Source organism: Orycteropus afer, unplaced genomic scaffold (genome assembly GCF_000298275.1).
Source record: "Orycteropus afer afer isolate SDZICR_OR568_19922 unplaced genomic scaffold, OryAfe1.0 scaffold00123, whole genome shotgun sequence".
NCBI classification, from domain to species: domain Eukaryota; kingdom Metazoa; phylum Chordata; class Mammalia; order Tubulidentata; family Orycteropodidae; genus Orycteropus; species Orycteropus afer.
In genome coordinates, this window is record NW_006921710.1 from 6,394,554 (window position 1) to 6,414,555 (window position 20,002).

A 20,002-nucleotide genomic window follows, 5' to 3' on the forward strand; every position below is an offset into this window, starting at 1 on the left:
TGCAATTCCAGACCTGAAGGGCAGCTAGGGGCCATAGTCTCAGTGGTTCCACCAGGCTCTATCAGACCAGCAAACCTGGTCTCCCCCCCTTTTTTTATCCCCCCAAATGATTTTGAGTTTTGTCCCACATTGTTCTTGAATGTTAGTTTCTTCAATAAAAGGATGAGGGTGAGGCAGTTGCCCTGGACCACGATGCCTGCTACCCACATCCAGCCCTCACCTTCCTGCTGGTGCCTTCCAGACTTACCAAGTGTCCCTTCCATCCCCCCACAGAAAGAAGTGCACTGCATCAAGATGGAAAGCCTCTCCTTCCAGCTGGGCCTCTACCTCAGCCCGAGCTTCCTCCAGGCCTCCAACACCATTGAGCTGGGGCAGCTGGTCTTTGTGCAGGTGCTGAGTTCAACCCGTCACACCTCAGGCCCACAACTCCTGGAATTTCCCATGCGCCTTTCTTTCTACCATTAGAACAGAGAAGATGAGGATTGAACTTCCCAGAGGAAGGAGGGAGCCAGCACCTGTGTGGGGGAGAGGATAGACAGAAAAGACCGAGCTCATAGACACTGATAGGAACGCCCCCTTCTCTTCCTTATTTGTTCCTCGCTGGCCCGTGCCTTTCCTTCCACCATTAGGCCTCAGGGGCAAGAACTCATCATTCTAGCTTTTTTTCATGAGAGGAGGTAATGATGGAGGGTTAAGAGTAATTGTGCCTCATCTCCTTATCTACCTGTGCAGCTGAGCGTGTCCCAGTCCATCTCTGAGCTTGTGTTCCAGCTAGACAGCTGCCACCTGGACTTAGGTCCTGAGGCAGACACTGTGGAACTCATCCAGAACCAGGCAGCCAAGGGCAGCTGTGTCAGCCTGCTGCCCCCAAGCCCTGATGGTGACCTGCGCTTCAGCTTTCTCCTCCGTGGCTACATGGTGCCCACACCCAAGGCTGGCACCCTCAGCTGCACCGTAGGCCTGCATCCCAGGACTCGGTCCCAGGTGAGTGAGGCCTGGATCCAAGGCTCCAAGGTGGGCTGTGACAAGCCAGGGTCCAGAGCCACTGAGCCTGGAACCTGCCTCTCCAAAGCTATGCCACATACCACTGTCTCCTCCTCTCCCAGGAAGTCCAGAGAGTTGTGTCCGTGCACTTAAACATCATCAGCCCTGGCCTGACTGGTGAGTTCCCTCTGGGTTTCTCTTGGCTTCCTTCGAATGGCTAAAGTCAGAGTGGGGGTGTGAGGAACAGGATGGCCCCAAGGCACACAGCAGGAAGGATCTCCGAGAGAGTAACCTTGTGGAGAGGGATGGGTTGAGGGCTCCACAGAGTCCTAGCAGCCTAAGCTAGGATCCACAGCTGCATCTTATAGACCAAGACTCTGCTCATGACCAGCCCGGGACTCGATCCCAGGCCTCCAGCTCCCCATGTAGTGCTCTTCTCAATTTCCAGGGTTGGTTGGGGGGATGGCCTCCTGGAGTCAAGTCTCTCAGGTGGAACAGATGTCTTCTTGGAGTGGGGCCCCGTTGTCTGCTGGAGAGGGTTCCACCCCAGTATGGAGGATGCCCCTTCAGCCCAGTGCCTTTCAGCCCATTTGTTTGTGTACCTCTGGGCCTACGTGCCCATCAGACAGAAAGCGTCCCTGACACTAGGGGCTGAGGTGGGGGACACCCACCTCTTTGCCACCCCAGCCCCAGCCCATGACCACCAAAGTGGGGCTACTAAGCTCACTGCACAGCTGGGAGTTTGGAGGCCCATGGGGAGGCTACCTGGCCCATAGTCACACAGGAGTCAGGAGTGTGGTAGTCATGAGGCTTGGAACAACCCAAGAGCAGAGCTGAAGAGCTCAGAGTATGGTGCTCAGAGAGGGGCAGGGACTGACCTAAGGTCACACAGCAGGCCCGGACAGGCTTTGGACTCCCAGGCTGCACTGTCTTTGTCCACATTACACCATCCATTCTTCCTGAAAAAAACTTCTTCATTAGCCTCGAGAGGCAAAGGTATTGCACAAGAGGCCTGGATGACATACAGTTGTCATAGCAACTGTAGCTTAGTGCCACGCATGGGAGTGATGAGCTCATTTGCTAGATGAGGTTCAGAGAAGTCAGGGTGAGTGGCTGAGCTGTGACTGGCACCAAAGCCCCTGTTCCAGGTCAGCACGACAGGGTGGAGGGCCAGGGCTGGGCCCAGGAAGGAGGGGCAGCGCTGATCACAGCCCACCCTCCTTTTGTTGCAGACAAAGGGCTCGTCCTGCCTGCTGTGCTGGGCATCACCTTCGGCGCCTTCCTCATCGGGGCTCTGCTCACCGCCGCGCTCTGGTACATCTACTCCCATACCCGTGAGTATCCCAATTCCCTGTAGTGAGTGCTCAGGGCCCCTCCACCCCTGGGGGAGCCCAGTGAAGCCTCTGGGGGAGTGGGGAGTCCTGGCTGGGGCCCTGACCTCCACCCCTGCCCCGCCCCCAGATCCCCCTGGCAAGCGGGAGCCTGTGGTGGCCGTGGCTGCTCCGGCCTCCTCGGAGAGCAGCAGCACCAACCCCAGCATTGGGAGCACCCAGAGCACACCCTGCTCCACCAGCAGCATGGCTTAACCCCCAGCCTGGACCCCTGGGGGCCACCCAGACAGCCCTCGCCCAGCAGGAGAGACTGAGCAGCCACCAGCTGGGAACCACTGACCACAGGCTCATTCCGGACTCCAGCTCCTCTATTCAACCAGGGCTGGACCATGCCCTCTGTACCCTCTCCTCCCGACTCTCACAAGGCCTGTCAGCAGGAGCACCAGCTTGGAACACCTTGGGGTCCCTCCACCTCACTGAACCTTCAAACCCAGTGGGTCTGGGGTACGGCTGCCCAGGACCATGGAGAGAGAAACCACTGCCCTGTATGTCCACATTGTTGTAGGAACCTGAGTTCCTGTCATTTTAACCCATTCACTGAAGTGGGCTGAGTGGGAGATGAGAACTTGAACCAGACTCAATCCAGCCCACTGAGGCCCCAACAGTGCCTCCTCCTTGGGAACGAAAGACGGTCCAGCCCAGAGCCACACGGATCTGGCCCAGCAGCCTCCACACCTGTACTGGCACAGCTTGGTGGGGAAAACAGAAGCCCGGGGTTCCCCAGCTTGGAAGGCCAGACGGTGGCAGTGGGGAAGGCCTTAGCTTCTCCTTGCAACTGCCACACAGAGACCCCCACCCAGCCATCAGGTGGGCAGCTGATGGGGAGTGGCCAAGCTGCCTGGCAGGGACCCACCCCGTATACCCGCCGATAATAAATCAGACCGTGAAACCAGTGCTGGCAGGGTGAAATGGGGGCGTGTGATAGGGTATGTGTGGGGGTACAGGAGGGGCTGGGGCACAGAATGGGGCTGTTGTTGTCCTCAGCCCCCAATGGCCGAGCCTGGTTGCAGGCAGGGCATCCTCATGTTAAACAGGAACAGGCAGCCAGGCCACAGGAGGTGTGGACAAAACCCAATTCTCCCTCTGCCACTCTCATTCACTCACTTGGAAGCAAATCTCTGGAACCAGGGCTGTAAGAAACCAAAAATCAGGAGGCCCTGTTGACATCCTGGCTCTGGAGTTCTCAACACAGGCTCTGGTTTCAAATCCTGGACCTGCCACTTACTGGCTGTGTGACTGCTGGCAAGTCCCATGGTTACTTTAAGCTAGTCACAGGGACCTTATCTGTTAAGTGGGTATAATTCCTTAGTCACAAGGTCTCTGTGAAGAGGTCCAGAAAGCAGGAAGGTATTTGTCCAGCCTTCTCATTGCACAGGACAGCTGAGGCTCAGAGAGGGAAAGATTTGTCCCAGACCACACAGCCAGGCTCCTACACAATCCAGTACCTGTACCAGCTGTGGTCTCACCCCCTATTGTATGCTAAGGGAGCTAGAGATCAGGAAAATCACAGGTTCTGCCATTTCTTTAAAAAAAAAAAAAAAACTTTAATTTATTGCAACCATCCTCTACCCTCTGTCCCCAAGGGGCTCCAGGCAGGTGTCCTCTGCTTTCCCAGAAGGCACTGGAAGGAGGAAATCCCATCATGGGCACCCGGTGGGACCCCAGGCTTGGCCAGGCAGTTCACACAATACACTGGGTCTGAGCCAGGAGGCAGTGAGGTGTGGGGGGAAGATGGGCTGGGCTTCCAGGCCTGCTATAATAGTGGGAGAACTGGGAAGCCCCCTGGATGACTCAGCTGAGAGGGGACACATTTGAGGGCGAGGCCAAGGCACAGAGCAGGCACTGAGGCTGAGGGCACCCCAGGCTCAGTGACAGAGAGGTCTTCCAGCCTTCCCCTCTCTAGTCCCCTCTCTACCGCCCAGTGCCCAGATCTGTGTAGACAGAACCAGGACAGCAGAAAACAAAAGGCACCGAGTATAGTTCCGGAGAGAACGCAGGGCAGGTGTGGGCAGGCCCACCTCCAACCCCGCTGCCTCAGCTACTGGGACAGGGAGGGCTCCAGCAGCTTCAGGACACCACCCACCAGATGCAGGCTGCCCGTGACCAGCACATGGATGGCGGCAGCCTCCCGAAGTACACTGGCCCCACTGCTTGTCACGGGGTGGGTGAGAAGGCCCCGTGGGGGACTGGGTGGCTGAAAGACGGGGTCCCGGCCTTGGCTGATCCACTGCAAGGCATGGGAAATGCAGCTGAAGACAAGGGAGCTGGTGCTGTGGGCGTGGGGTGGTCGGGGTGCCAGCAGCAGGTGCGTGGGGCCACCAGGCTCCAGGCCGGGAGACCTCCAGAGGTCCGGGCTGGCCTGCTCTTCAGCCAGGTTGCTCCAGTGCTGCTGGTGTTCAAGGCAGCGGAGCAGCACTTGGTCCAGTGTCACTGTGAAGTTCTGCTGGTCTGCAAGGCAGAGGATGTGTCAGGAGCACCTGCTCTGGTCCAGGCCTTTTACTGCGTCATCCAACATACCCTCTAGCAGTCCTCACAGTGGCTTGTATGAGAAAACTGAGGCTTACAGAGGTTCAGTGACTTGCCCAAGATCTCAGAGCTACTGAGTGCATCTAGCTCCAAAGATGGGGCTTTTGCACACTGAACACCACTTCCCCACCCCAGGCTGTGCCTTCATCTGAAAAATGGACTGTTAACTGGGGTCCATCCCCAGCTAGGTTTAAGTACCTCGGAGGAAGTCAGTTAAAAATGCACATTTCTGGCCTTTCCCTGGACAGGCTGATGTGGGACCTGAGCATCTGTGTTTTTCACACGAGAGCAAACTTTTTGACTACAACCCACAGGGAAAAAGACATTTCACATTTTCACATAAATCTTCTGAGATCAATAGAGACAATGGATATGAAAGTATCTTGTAAAAATAAAAGGTGCTATACAAAATGTTTTTTAAAAAAAACAAAACCACACATACATTTTTGCATCACAATCCAGTATGTTATGTGTACGTGTGTGTGTACACCTGGAACAGAATCTTCATGAAATAGTACCCACCCTTACCTCACACAATGCACACTGATAATTTCTATCCTATTTAAAATAAAATGCTGGTGAAGATTCACTAAATTTATTTCAAGAACCATTAGTGGGCTGTAACCTGCATTTTGAAACTGCATTTTCAGATAATTGTTTTATAGTATTGCAGCCACATGGTGCCAAATTTTAAATGTACCAGAGGATATTTATATAATCCATTAGACTTCCAGTTCTATGCTTAGAAGCCCCCACTGTCACCAACAGAGCAGTCCACCTCAGGCCCTATAGTGCCCTGCCCCCTCACCTGCATTGCCTGTGGATGACACCTCTGTCAGGTTGGGGCAGAAGACAGCATAGTCAAACTGGCAGGGCTAAAAGATCAAGGGGGTAGATTTGGTGTTGGAGGCCAGAGAGGACGTTCCCAATCCAACTCCCACATGAGCCTCCATCTCTGGAGATGTCGCCCCCTAGCCCCAAACCCCGGCTGAACTGGGACAAGGCTGCAAACACCCAACCACACCACAGCACTTCAGTTCCCTGACCACCTCTAAATCCACCTCCGTGTACCCTGCCTGGCTTGTGGCCTGGATAGCAAAGACACTGCCCACCACATGGGAGAACTGAGGTTTGGTAGGGAGTCACTGGCTTAAAACCACTCAGCTAGTAAGCAGGCCCTCAATCCAGACTGGAGAAAAGCCTTTGTCTGTACAAACGGGCTACGAAGAAGAGTCTCAGCCTCTCTCGTCTGTGAAACGGGAGTGAAGAGCCAGATGAAGAACCTAGCAGGCACTTCAGCCCTAACAGCCGAAGGCAGCCTCAGGGAAATGACATCTTTGGCCCAGGGTCATATGCAATGACCAGACCTCCCCATGTGTCTGGTGTTTGTACATTTAATCAACACAATCCATAAACCAAAAAAACCAAACTCAACAGCCACTGAGTTGATTCCAACGCACAGCGACCCTCATTGGATTTCCAAGGCTCTAAATCTTTACGAAAGTAGACTGCCCCATCTTCTTCCTACAGAGCTGCAGGTGGGTTTGAACCACTGACCTTCTGGTTAGCAGCCAAATGCCTTACGTACTGCACCACCAGGGCTCCTTAACACCATCCATAAGTGAGGGAATGACTTCACTTTACAGTTGAGGAGAATGAGGCAAAGGATGAAGGGACTAGCCCAGGGCAATAGTCAAAGACGGGCAGCGCCAGCCCTGGGCTACCTACAGCAGACCCCCCCCCCCACCAGTGAAGCCCCTCACCTGCAGTAGCTTCAGCAGGGCTGCCCGGTCCCGGTCCCCGGTGGCATTGAAAAGCAGGACACGTACCTCTGGCCCACTGGGGAGAAAGGGAGAGGTCAGAAAGCCCTCTCCATCCCCTACTTCTTTGCCAGCCCCACCCCAACCCTTCCCTCAGGCCCACCTCTCTCCACTGGCCAGTCCCATCCCCTTACCTGAGACCTCACCCCTCTGCTGGGCCCTGTCCTGCCTCAGCTCCGCCCCTGCCCAGTACTAACCTGCTCAGCCTCTCCTGACCCTGCAGTGCCAGGCGGAACCAGCGCACGCAGGCCTGCACGCTGCTGGCCGTGTGTGCACCATCGAGGTACCAGGTGAGGGGCCCACGCCGCAGAACCTGGGTCCGGCCTGGCCACTCTGTGTCCTGAAGCCCTGGAGGCAGAAGGTAAGACAGCCCTTCAGTTGTCTCCTCCCTACCCATGTCCTCTCCCACCCCAGTCCCCCACTAGGACCCATCCTGGAACAGGCTCTCCCTACTCTCAGCAGCCCCACTGTTCAAGGGCTGCCTTTTCTGAGCTCTCTAGGGATGATTATCACATAAGCCTCTTAGTGGGCACCAGTCAGCAAGTGCTCTGGCTGCCTGACCTGGTAGAATCATCCAGGCACCCCTGAGAGAGATGCCATCGTGTTATTCCCATTTTGTAGTTGGAAGATCCTTAGCTCAGAGAAGTTAGGTCACAGAGCAAGTGAGTCATGGGATTGGGGTTGGATATGAAAGTCGACTGGTTCCAGAATCTTCTAATTACCCTGACACAGGGCCTGGCACACAGTGCAAACACTGGAACCATCTGATGAAGGGGTTTAACAATCAGGAGCACCTACTATGTGCTGACAGCTTTGGAGATGGCAAAGCAAATGACAGTGTTACCATTTTCAGGAACGTCATGGTCTGATGACAATGATAATGAAATGACAGTAGTAACAGCTACCACTGGCTGGACACTTTATCCTACACATCCATCATGCCTGGGCTCAGACCTTAGCCATGTCACCTTACTAAATCCTCACAGCACCTCTCTGCAACAGGTCCTTTCACTATCTCATTTGCCAAATAAGGAAGTTGAGGCTCAGGGACAATCCACAAACTCAAAGTCACAGAGATTGACTGGTTGTAGGGCCCTCAGGCACCAGTTCAAATTGACTCAACCTCTCCCCAACAGGAAACCAAAAGAAATATCTGAAGGGACACAAAGACAAGCTGGGCAGGAAGATCCCACTCACCATGCCTCATGTGGGGTGTGGGCTGGAACACGGGTGCCAGGGGCAACTGCCGCAGGAGACCAGGACTGGACACCTTCAGTTCCCCTATGTCTGTGGGGACAAGGGAGTGAGACCAGGTGTGCTCAGGACCCTTACAGACAGGAGCCAATGCCCACCCACTCACTTGCCCACTTACCCGGGTGGTCTTGTCGCTGCAGCCAGCAGCGGGCCAGCTGCAAGGCTAAGGCGGCATTGGACCGCTGGTGATCCCCCTCCAGGCCCAGGGTCAGTGGTGGTCCCCCTTCCTCTAGGACTTCCAGTGACGGGCACAGGTAGAGAGGACACTGCACAGGAGATGGAAGGCAGCTGGTCAAGGAAGCTACCACTGCCACGTTGGCCAGGAGCCTCCTCCCTGTTGTGTTAGCCCTCTCATCATCCCCCATTGACCAGAACCCACCAGGTCCTGCTCCCAGAACCAAGATGTATTCCAGCTGGATAAGCAGCTGGCCCAGTTCCCACTCCACAGATGAGCGAACTGAGGCCAGAAAGGATCAACTACTTGCCCAGTCAAGGTACCCATCCCATCAGACTCACTGAGATTTGCTGGGCACGCTCTTTCAGCACTGCCAGGGGACCATCGGGCTGCAGCACAGTAAAGGCGGGAACGCCACACTGTAGGGAGTCAGGGACAGGAAGACAGGGCTGGCCCCGGGTCCTTCACCCTTCCAATTCTGGTCCCACATCCTGGGTCTGAGCCACTCACTTCACCTCCCCACAAAGGGCTATGGGAAACCCTTGTCTTTCATGTTGCAATGGAGAGACAGAAGGCAGAAAGGAGGTTCCACTTGCCTGTCACCCTGCAGATGCCCAGGACCTTGTCCTGAGTCAGCCTTGCTTCCCTGAGCCTGAGGGTCAGGCCCAGATGTTCCATTTACCTCCCCTCTCCCCAGCCTCAATGGTCACCTTAAAGATTCCCCCTTTCTGCCATGCGATCTTCTCCATCGTGTCCCCCAGAAGGCTGATGTGGTCCATGCCAAGAGAGGAGACCCCACACACCACAGGCTTCCTACAGAAGACAAAAAGGCTGTGTGTGACACCCCCGCCCTGAGTTGCCAGGCAATGGGCAAAGCCAGGGCTCCCAACACCCCAGTCCTCATCCCAAGTAGCTGTTGTCACCTGATGATGTTGGTGCAGTCGTAAGCCCCACCAATGCCCACTTCCACCACCGCCAGGTCTACCTGCAGAGGACCAGAGGGCATGGCAAGGGGCACAGGGTACGCAGATACCATGTGGACACAGGGAGCCCCCAGCCTTCTGAGATTGCCTCCCTAGGGCCTCAGACGCAGGATTGTGGGGAACAGACACGCACCTTCTCCTGAAGGAAGACGTGGAAGGCCATGAGCGTGAGGAAGCGGAAGTAGGCAGGCATGGAGACACAGCTGCCGTCCTGTGGCACAGGAACACGTCAGGGTCTGGAGGCCTGCAGCCCCTCCTCCAGCACACAGGGTTCTTTGACATGCAGTGCCCTCTGGGCCCATCCACCCACTCCAGTGCTGCTACCCGGCCCACCCTCAGCCCTCCGGCATGGACACCTTGGTCTCCTCCAGGCGGTGGTAGAGGTGCCAGAAGTGCTTGGTGAAGAGCTCAGGGCTGATGGGCTGCCCGTTGATGCGAATCCGCTCACGCACCTGCACCAGGTGGGGAGAGCTGCCGGGAGACCTGGGGTCATCGGGACTCCCCTCCCGAGCTCCCCAGGCCTTCTCCCACCTTGCAGTCAGCCTTGCCTTCTTTTGGAAACACAAATCTGACTTGTCACTTCCCTGCTGGAAACTCTAGTACTCTCAAGAAAGCCCCAGCTCTCTGGTATTAAACTCACTCCTGTGGCTTCCAGCCATAAAAGATAATCATAAGGGCTGAACAATTACATCAGGTAGATACACTACTTGGAGTGATCAGTCGTGGGAGAACAGAAGGGCAGCTCGAGGGGCAAGACTGCATGGGAGCAAAGGACATAGGGAAGAGGTAACTATGGGGAGAAAGGGGGAAGAGAGCTGTTACACTGTGGGAAACTCCAGTCAATGTCATGAGACAAAATGTGTATGAACTGCTGTATAGAAAATAAACTTTCTCTGTAAACTTTCACCCAAATCACATAAAAATTAAAAAAAAAAAAAAAAAAGCAAGCCCCAGCTCCTCACTAAGGCCTCCAAGGCACCACTGTGCCTCACCTCTCCTGTGCCCCTAGCTCCCTCAACCAGGACCACTTTCAGTTCCTCCAGCCCCCTCTGCCTTTCTATCTCCAGCCTCCGCACCTGCCTCCCCTGTTTCACTTGGCTCGCTTCCACCTGCTCTACAGGTTTGGACTAAGATGGCCCTTCTTCCAGAAACACCCAGCCCCCACTCTCCAAGCCAGCCAGGCCCGTTCTCTGGGCTCTAGCAGCACCCCCTCGAGTGCTTTTCCCCATGATACATCAATCAGTCACTGTTAACATCTGCACCTATAACAACTGCCTTTCAGCCCCCAAAGGCAGGGCCAGATCTGCTGGGTTCAAGCGGCATCCCTCCCAGCTGGCCCACAATGATCCATGGGCCAAAGTTGTAGCTTATGGCTTTTACCTGGAAAAATTATTTTAAAAGACAGCTTGTTGTCTAATATTTGAGTCCTCATAGACCCTCTCATATTACAAGTCCTTCTCTTCATTTCTTTATTTGAATGAAGAACTATTTGGGGGAAGTATTTTGGCCTGAAATGACCTTGGCTAGTTTGAGATGTTGATGATCAGCTGACAGAACTGGTAAAATAAAAGGAGGGAAAAATCTTAAATGCCTCAACCACAAGGACAAAAACTGCTGTTATGGTAACTGGAGAGGTGTGTACAACACAGGCAAGAGGGACCCAGATTTGACCTCTGATCCTGTGTGTCAGTCTGGATGCCTGAGCTGTAATGAAGAGAGGGTGCTGTGTCGAGGCCTAAGCCACAGCGAAAGCTGGCAGCGTGGAGGCCTCCGTTCTGCTGCCCACCCCCACTGTCTACATATGGATGCCATAACTAAACCAACTGCTGTCCATCAAACTGACTCCGACTCATGGCAACCCCATGTGTGTCAGAGTAGAATTGTGCTCCATGGGGTTTCCAAGGGCTGACTTTTCAGAAGTAGATCACCAGGCCTGTCTTCCTAGATGCCTCTGGGTGGACTTGAACCTCCAACCTTTCCTTTAGCAGCTCAGCACATTAACCATTTATACCACCCAGGGACTCCAAGAACTATCCATAACGTTTAAGCCACGCTTTCTGCTCCTTACCTCAAAGACAAAAATAAAGAGTAAGCTCTATGTGATTTAAAAATTGTATGTGGAATTTAAGTTAATAAAAAGACATCTGACTATTCTAGCTATGTCTTTTGCTTATATAGTCAAGTTGCCTTTCCCTTCCAACATTCTTTCATTATGAAAATTAAGGACTGCCACACACGTGGGTCAATAAGGTTAAGTGCTAACTGAATGTCTGTTAAATTAATAAACACTCAGATGACAGGCATGCAGCTGAGCTCCTGGGGGGTGAGCCTGGGCCTGGGGTGCTGGCTGGTTCCACAGACTCCCAGCTAGAAGAAACCATATCCCTCCACACCTCAGTACCTAAAGAATCCTGTCTTTAGGCCATAGTTTCGGAGGATCCGCTCAGTGAAGGCACACGTGGAACCCTAGAGAGAAAAGGTATTGTCTGGGCAAACCTCACCCCATCATGCCACTAAGCTGATACCGTATCCCCAAGTCCTCCCCCTTACCTTCCCCTTGGTCCCAGTGACGTGGATGATGTTCAGCTTGTCTAAGTCCTCCACCTGGACAGAAAGACAAGGTCCTTGCCTCAGTCATGCGAATGACAGACAGGGGTGGAAAGGTGGGGTCACAAGCCCTGCTTATCCAGCCCTGCTTACCTGCAGCCCACTACGTGCCAGATAAAGCACCATGGCTTCCAGTTGTGTCTGGGGGTCACCCCGCTGACGCTTCATTTGCTCCAGGTAACCAGCATTGGTCTGCAGGGTGTTGAGTGTGCGCACAGCATCCTGACAACCACAGTTCCCAGGCAGCAGGTTAAGGATTGCTAGGGGTCCATTGATATAAGGTACCTGGACACCAGTGGCCAGGACAGGGTTCCAAGCCTGTGATGCCAGCCCTCTCCCTCCTGCCTAAAGGTTAGGCAACAGGAGAGAGAGAAGTGGTGTCTTTCCAGCTCTGACAGAAATAGGAGCCTGGAGCAGTCAGCCCCACCTAGGGAGTGCCAGACCAAACAAATGGCATGACTGTCTAATGGGGCTAGCCTTGCTTTCGGGCTCTTTCCCTCATCTCCTCCAATGGGGTCCGTCATTGCACTGGGCACCTACTAGGGTAGGCGCCAGGAGGCGGAAGACTGGGGGGCGGAGGGGGACCACACTAGGGTTCTGGAATTCCTGGAAGTGTTCACACTTAACGCTGAGGACTGTGACAGTCCCGATTGTGACCCAGAGAAGCACTGCTTGAAGCAACCGGGTGGGAGAGAGAAAAAGGCTCAGACGGAGGAAGGGTGTGCCAGGGTCACCCAGGCAGGAAGGAAGGCAGGTCCACCTCATGTGCACTCACACTGGGGGCGGGCGCTTATTATTTCCCCTCGGGCAGCAGATATAGTGTCTCTTGCTCTCAGGACCTCAGTGTCTGGCTGGTGGGTGGTCCAACCCACAACACCCTACACCCCCCCTTCTCCCATTCCCATTAGCAACTAGTTTCTGGCACAGCACCATACAGAAATTTTCTGTTTCCAAGAGTTGTGGGCTCCCCAGGATTTTTGCCTGCCCCCAGTTCCAGGCCCCTGGATCCCCATTTCTCTAAATCCTGAGCTCCACCCCCAGATTTATACTTCCTGATCCTTCAAGTCTGAATTCCTGGATCCCTTCCTCCTCTCCCCTCACCTCGCACTGAGGGTTCGGACTCCAGGATCACTGGAACTCCAGAACCCCAGCTGAGCCCCTGGACCACCGGGTCGGTGTATCACAGGGTGCTCCTTCCCTTAGCCTCAGAATTCCCTGATCCTGCGGCCCGGGCCTAACTTTCTACTCCCTATCTCCATCCCCAGACTCCAGGATATCCCCAACCCTCTAACCTTAGTCCTATACGTCTAGTCCCCCCGACTCAGCGGGTGGCGCCCGGATGCTGAGTGACTCAGGCCCGGCTCACGTGTCCTCGCATGACCTCCCGCCAAGCCCACGAGATACCTGATACTCCATGCCGGGCTCTTGTGGCGCCGGCCGCGCGCTTAACCCTCGCCGCGCACCGACCCCGGTAGTTGCTCCGCGTGCAGTAACCGCTGCCAGGAGTAGGGCTGAGTGCAGGTGGCCCCGCGCCCGCGACATACTCCCGGCGTAGACGAGGGCACGCTAGGCTGGCGCGGGAGACGCCCCGCCCCGCTTTGCCCCGCCCCGGCCTAACGCGCCCCCGCCGTCCACCAATCAGTGCCGCCCAATCACTCCGCCGGCACCAATAAGAATCCAGTAACTTGCGAAGGCGCCATCCTATTGCGGGGCAATCCTCAGAACCGGTCGGAGGAGCTTCGCCCATGTTAATGAGGGGCATTCTCCGTGGAGCCGCTTCTCCCGTAGAGGTACACAATCCTCCCAAGAACCCCGCTGCACCCCTAAGAATAGCCTATCGCAGTGGGTAGCCCTCAGCCTGTGCTTTAGGCCAGAACTAGCCCCGAGAGGGATGGACTGACAAGATCTGGCCAATACCTTGAAATCATGGAGTCCTGGCCCGGAGATGTCCCGATTAAACGCAAAGACCGGAGGTAGCGGCGATGTGGCCTCTGCCCTCCTAATCGGACACCTTAATTGTAGGAGGTGGACTAAAAGCCAGGCACCTACGCTACTGGGGCCCTAACGGACTCTGGGAGCCCGAGAAAGCTTCCTGGAAGTGGCATTCTGGCTGAGGCCTGCAGGATGGGGGAGAGGTTTCCAGGTAAAGAGAGAGAACCATGTGTGCAAAGCAATAAATTGCAGAGGTTGAGAACCGGGCACCCATGGCAACTGCATTTAGGCCTAGTTGGGCCTGGTTCTTCCTGAGTACAGGGAGGACACATCCTACGGGTTGGGCCTTGTACTCTGAGTGTGGATTATATAGTGAGAACAATAAAATGGTTTTAAAGAAGAGATGACAAAATCAGATCTGTGCTTTGGGAGATCCCTCCCACTGCTGCTGTGAGGAAAATGGATTCCAGGGACCACCTGGAGCGGTGCAGTCACCTAACCTACCTATGGGTGAAGAGGACCCGACCTCTGTTTGTTTTGGAGTTTTCAGAATTCCCCCTATCTGTGTCCTTCTTGACTCCAGCTGTTATGCTGAAAAAGTAACATGATGATTCTCTTTTTACAATTGAGAAAACCTGTGCCCAGAAAGGGGTCAGGGGCTGCAAATAGAGCTCGAGGGACCATCCCCCAGCTAATCCTTCAAAAGGCTGACGGGATTTAAGCTAGTGAGGATGGGACTGAGGCGATGGGGAGGTCCCATTATTGTTTGAGCTTCTGCTCTTCACATCACTGTTAGGAGCAACCCCACCCCTGGCTCTCCAGCAAGAGATAAAGACATCCTTTCCTTTTTTTGGTTTCCTCTTCTTTTTATTCAATCGTTAAAAAACTGTGTCTATATATGTACCTAAAGGAGCTGTGTTGGCATAGTGCCTAAGGCATTTGACTGCTAACCAGAAGGTTGGCAGTTCAAACCCACCAGCCATTTGCAGAAGGAAGATGGGGCAATCTACTTCTGTAAGGATTTACTGCCTCAGAAACCCAATGGGGGTCACTATGAGTCAAAATTGACTTGATAGGCCAGTGAGTTTGGTCTTTTTTTTTTTTTTCAGTTATACATATACCAAAGGAGTTCTGGTGGTATAATGCTTAAGGCATTTGGTTCCAACCCACCAGCTGTGGAAGAAAGATGAAGTGATCTGCTTCCGTAAAGATTTATAGCCTTGGAAACCCAGTGGGGGCTGCTGTGAGTTGGAACCGACTTTGTGGCAGTGAGTTTGGTTTTTAGTGGTTTTATACATCAACTAGTTGCTGTTGGGGAGCTCTGGTAGCATAGTGGCTAAGACACTTGCCTGCTAACCAGACGGCTGGCAGTTCAAACCCACCAGCCACTCCTCGGAAGGAAGGTTGGGCAATCCTACTTCCGTAGTGATACTGCCTCGGAAACCCAAGGAGGGGTCGCTATGAGTCGGGTTTGACTCGACGGCACATAACAACAACAACAACAGTTGCTGTTGAGTCAAATCTGATCCACGTGTTTCAGAGAACTGTGCTCTGAGGAACCCTGGCTGTGACCTTCAGAAGCAGACTGGCAGGTTTTTTCTCTGAGGTGTCTCAGGGTAGATTGAATCACCAACATTTTGGTTAATAGGTGAGCCATGTGTGCTACTCAGGTATTCCAAATATATGTATACATGCATATAACTTAAGTAAATGAACAAAAATGATAAAGAAATGTTACATTTTTCTTTTGCTTATTTCCCACAACTCCATACTATCTAGCTTAGTAACACTTGTTGATAACCAAGAATGTATCCTGTATTTTTCAATGCTCCTGAAATCAGACTGACATCTGTAAGGTCTTGTCAATGCAAAGGACCATTTTCTGCATCTTAACTTTCTTACTCAATAATAACCATATAGGCAGGGGCAGATTACCCAGTGATTAAGGTAAGCATGGGCTTACTTGTGGTTACTTACTAATCAGTAGTAAATAGTGTCACATGTTTTTCACCACATCTTCCCTTCCTTACTGGGTACTCCTTGACTGTCAGGAATTGTAAATTTGAAAAGAGACTCAAATTCTGTAGGAAGGTACTGTGGGGTTGAGGGAGGAACACATGCCAGTCAAACCTAAAGCAGAATCTTTGAAATGGTTAGGGGAGAAAAAAAAAAAATGAAATTATTCACTGAGGAATAATCAGTAAACACAAGTAAGCCTGGGTTTACCTTGCCTATTAGGTAAACAGTCCCTGCTAATAGGGCTCCCTCTAAGACATTTAAGGAGCCCTGGTGGACCAGTGGTTAAGTGCTTAGCTGCCAATGGAAAGGTTGGCTATTTGAACCCACCAGTTGCTCCGTCGGAGAAAGATGTGGCAGTCTGTTTCCATCAAGATTACAGCCTTGGAAACCGTATGGAACAGTTCTGCTATGTCCTATAGGGTCACTATGAGTTGGGATCAACTTGACAGCAGTGGGTTCTAAGACATTTACTAGCAAACATTTAAGTAGCATTCCTTGGGGCCAGACACTGTTCTAAACAGTTTATCCAGAGCAGCTCATTTAATCCTACAACAAACCTTTGAAACAAAAGCTAACATTATTATTATTATTATTTCAGACAAGGAAATTTAGGCACAAAGGAATGACAGCACCTGTCCAAGACACAAAATCGAGAAGAACAGCCCCACAGTCCTTACTTCTAACACTGCAACCTTTGCAACCTACCAGCCATATGTGAGGAGAACATCGCTTTCCCAGGATGTCCCCCAGACCACTGATTGTTGCTGTTGTTGTTATGTGCCATCGAGTTGGACCCGACCACTGATTATAAAGTGCCATCTCATTTTCGTTGTGCACGTCCCTGACCTTGATGAGCTCAAGCATCTTTCCATGCATTTATTTCGGTGAGCTGCCTCACTCTCCTTGGCCCATTGTTCTAAAGTCTGTCCATCCCTGTCTTTTGTCAATTACAAAAGTGCTTTGTGTATCACAGATAATTGCCCTTCTGTTATGTCCTCTGTATGGCGAGTGTTTTTTCTAGATCTGCTATTGGCAGCCTCAGTTGATTCATCTGTAAGAGGGGGAATGGGAGCTCCAGGCCATTCCTTCAAGAATTTAGTCCCAGGGACACACTCCCATCTCGGGTGTAAGGTGGAAAACCCCACTCAGCTATATTCCTGACTCTTAACTGACTTCTTTCTCCCTACCCCCAGCTAAGAAGTGCTTGTAATTTCTTCCCTGTAGCCTGATACAGGCCTTTTCTAGCAAGGGACAGAGTCACAGTTCTGCCAACCTGGCTTGTTGTACTGCAGACCTCAGCTCCAGCTTGGAAATAGAAATAGATTTACAGATACGGAGGACAAGAGACAGCACAGAAAGTCCCAGGGATCCTACTTGGAGTCATCTCAGTTGTGCAGTGGTGGCCAGGACATTGGCAGAGTCACCCAGTGGGAGGTCGTATGCTCCCTGGGCCTGTTTCCCCAACCACTGCCCAATAAAGGGCTAAAACTCCATGGTCTCCAAAGACGATGTTCATAGTCAGTGAGCATAGGAAATTTATCTTATTGTAATCCTCTTTTTTTTTCTTCCAGAAGACAATAGAATAGATTCCTCTTGTTTTCTTTATAATTTATTTTTTATTTTGCTTTTAAATTCTAATATTTTAAAATTGTGCTATGGATTAAATTGTGCCCTGCCCCCCAAAGCACATATTGCAATCCTAACCTCTATATCTGTGGTTATAATTCCATTTGAGAATGGTTGTCTTTTTTAAGTACTGTATAGTGTGTTTTAAGTGAATCCCTTTTGAGATATCAAAGAGATTAAACAAGGAAGCAAAGCAGAGATGAGAGAAGAGAGATGCCAAGCCACATGAAGATGGCCCAGGAGCAGAAGCTAGGACCTTCCTCCAGAGCCGAGAGACAGAGAGAGAGAGAAAGAGAGAGAGCCTTCCCCTAGACCCAGCACCTGAGTTCCAGCCTCCTAAACTGTGAGAAAAGGAACTCTGGTAGCACAATGCCTAAGGCATCTGACTGCTAACCAGAAGGTTGGTGGTTCAAACCCACCAGCCACTCCGCGGAAGGAAGACCAGGCAATCCACTTCCATAAAGATTTACCACCTTGGAAACCCAATGGGGTTGCTATGAGTCAGAATCGACTCAATGGGAGTGGGTGTATTGTTTTTTGGTTTTTTTTTTAACAGTGAGAAAGTAAATTTCTGTCTGTTAAAGCCACCTATTCATGGTATTTTGTTATAGCAGCACTAAGTTACTAAGACAAATGGATAATGCATTATATTATTCAAATATTTACAGGTACAAAAATGTGTACAGTGAAAAGTCTCCCTCCCACCTCAAGTTCCAGCATCTCAATTCCCCTCCCTAAAAGCAATCAATGGGATCCGTGTTTTGTTATCTTTCGGGAGACATTTTATGCATTTACAAGCAAATACAAAACACATTTATTTCTCTTAATACTCACAATGCTATGCATATGATCTGCTCTATGCTTTTTCCATATAACTGTGTTGCTTGAACGTGCTCTGGTGGCACAGTAATTAAAGCACGCAGCTGCTGTGATAGTTGGAACTGTGTGTCAGCTTGGCTGGATCACAATTCTGTGTGGTATAAGCATTTGTGATGTGGATTATTCTCATGATAGGATCGGATGTATATGTTTTGAGCAGCTGGTCTGTTGAAAGGAAGTTTGTTGAAAGGGTGTGGCTGCTTCCAACATATTTATGGACATCCTGGGTGAAGAGACACTCTTCTGTGGATCAGGATCCTGTTGTGCTGCCTACAACTGTTCGTGAGCGAACAATCCACCATTTGGCCTGGAGATCTTGGATTCATCATTCATTGGAGTCAACAGCCACTATATTGCCTGCCAACCTTGAGCTCCTCAGCCCCTGCAGCTGCATGAGTCAGGAAAAACCTCCAGCTTGACGTTTGATCCAAGAACTTGGGACTTGCCAGTTTCTATAAGTGTGTGAGCCATTTTCCTAAGATAAATTTCTCTTCCTATATATAAGCTTTAGTTGTTTTGCTTCTCTAGAGAACCCAGTCTAACACAGCTGCTAACCAAAAGATTGGTGATTGGAACCTACCAGCCTCTTAATGGGAGAAAGATGTGGTATTGTTCTTCTGTAAAGGTTAGTTTAAGAAACTCTTTGAGGCAATTCTACTCTTCTCTATAGTGTTGCTATGAGTTGAACTCAACTCAGTGGTACCCAATAATAACAACAACACAACCTGGCCCTCATTCTAGACTATGTTGGTACATATGAGTCACCCTATGGGCTGATTTGTCTCCTCAAAGCTGCGTAGTACTCCATTGTGTGGAAGTACCATTGTGTATGTGGCTATTCTCTCACTGATGGATATTTAGGTTGTTTCCAATACTTTGTTTATAAGCAATGCTGCTGGGAGTAACAGTCTGTCCTGGTCTTTTTTTCCATGTGCAAATATACTAATGGGTCAATTCTAAGAAGTGTAATCGCTGCGTCGAAGATGACCTGCATTTGAAATTCTCATCCATATTACCACACTGTCCTCCAGAGGGGTGGGTGGGACAAGCTTCCACCCTAAGCAGGGTTTATTTCGTCCAGCCTATTTCTTCACATCCTCACCAACACAGAGGGTTTTCCAACTTTCATCTTTGCCAACTTGATGAGTGGGAAAATAGATCCTCAGAGTGGTTCTAAGCATCACTTATTTTATTCTGAAGGAGGCTGAGAAGTTTTTGTGTTTAAAAGTCATTTTTAAACAGAAAAAATAGTTGTTGGTGAGGTTATGGGAAAACTGAAACCCTCACCTAGTGCTGATGGGAATGTAAAATGATACAGCCACTGCGGAAAACAGTTTGGCAGTTCCTCAAATAGTTGAACTTAAAACGACCATATGACTCAGCAGTCCCAACCCGAGCTATATACCCTGAAGGGCAGGCGGTAATGCAAACAGAAACCTGTGCACCAATGTTCAGCGCAGCACCTGGCACAACAGCCAAGATGTGGAGACAACCAAAATGTCCATTAATGGACAACAAATGGAAAACAAAATGTGGTGTATACATACAATGGAATATTACTCAGCCATAAGTAAAATGAAGTCCTGATACAGGCTGCAACATAGATGAGCCCTGAAAACGTTAGGCTGAGCAAAATAAGTCAGTCACAAAAGGACAGATACTGTATGATATCATTTATATGAAATAAACAAATACAGAAAAAATTAAACTCACTGCTGTCGAGTCAATTCCAACTCATAGCGACCCCTCCTTGGGTTTCTGAGGCAGAATCTCTATGGAAGTAGATTGCCCAGTCTTCCTTCCGAG

At 51.3% G+C, this 20,002-nt stretch overlaps 2 protein-coding genes across 2 annotated transcripts in view; one reads left to right on the forward strand and one right to left on the reverse strand.

Annotated features, from left to right (window-relative positions):
* Positions 1-2,570, forward strand: part of ENG (endoglin) — a 38,072-nt gene extending 35,502 nt beyond the window's left edge. The window contains exons 12-16 of the mRNA XM_007944300.1: positions 274-390; positions 733-984; positions 1,107-1,161; positions 2,217-2,318; positions 2,446-2,570. Coding sequence (XP_007942491.1) covers positions 274-390; positions 733-984; positions 1,107-1,161; positions 2,217-2,318; positions 2,446-2,570 — 651 coding nt within the window. The remainder of the gene's footprint in view (positions 1-273; positions 391-732; positions 985-1,106; positions 1,162-2,216; positions 2,319-2,445) is intronic.
* Positions 2,571-4,413: 1,843 nt separating this feature from the next.
* On the reverse strand, positions 4,414-13,282 carry FPGS (folylpolyglutamate synthase). Its single transcript, XM_007944302.1, has 15 exons — positions 13,145-13,282; positions 11,834-11,962; positions 11,684-11,737; positions 11,535-11,599; positions 9,490-9,604; positions 9,267-9,344; positions 9,074-9,135; positions 8,861-8,963; positions 8,492-8,569; positions 8,094-8,241; positions 7,919-8,008; positions 6,919-7,069; positions 6,665-6,740; positions 5,710-5,776; positions 4,414-4,823 (listed from the first exon to the last, which is right to left on the reverse strand). Exons 1-15 carry the CDS (start codon positions 13,280-13,282, stop codon positions 4,414-4,416), a joined length of 1,764 nt encoding a protein of 587 aa, XP_007942493.1.
* Between the last annotated feature and the right edge of the window lie 6,720 nt (positions 13,283-20,002).

Coding starts and splice junctions, on each gene's coding strand:
- FPGS (XM_007944302.1), bottom strand. CDS start 13,282: ATGTCGCGGGCGCGGGGCCACCTGCACTCAGCCCTACTCCTGGCAGCG. Junction 11,738..11,833: donor TGGCACGTAGTGGGCTGCAG/GTAAGCAGGGCT, acceptor CTTTCTGTCCAG/GTGGAGGACTTAGACAAGCT. Junction 7,070..7,918: donor CACACCCCACATGAGGCATG/GTGAGTGGGATC, acceptor TTCTGCCTCCAG/GGCTTCAGGACACAGAGTGG.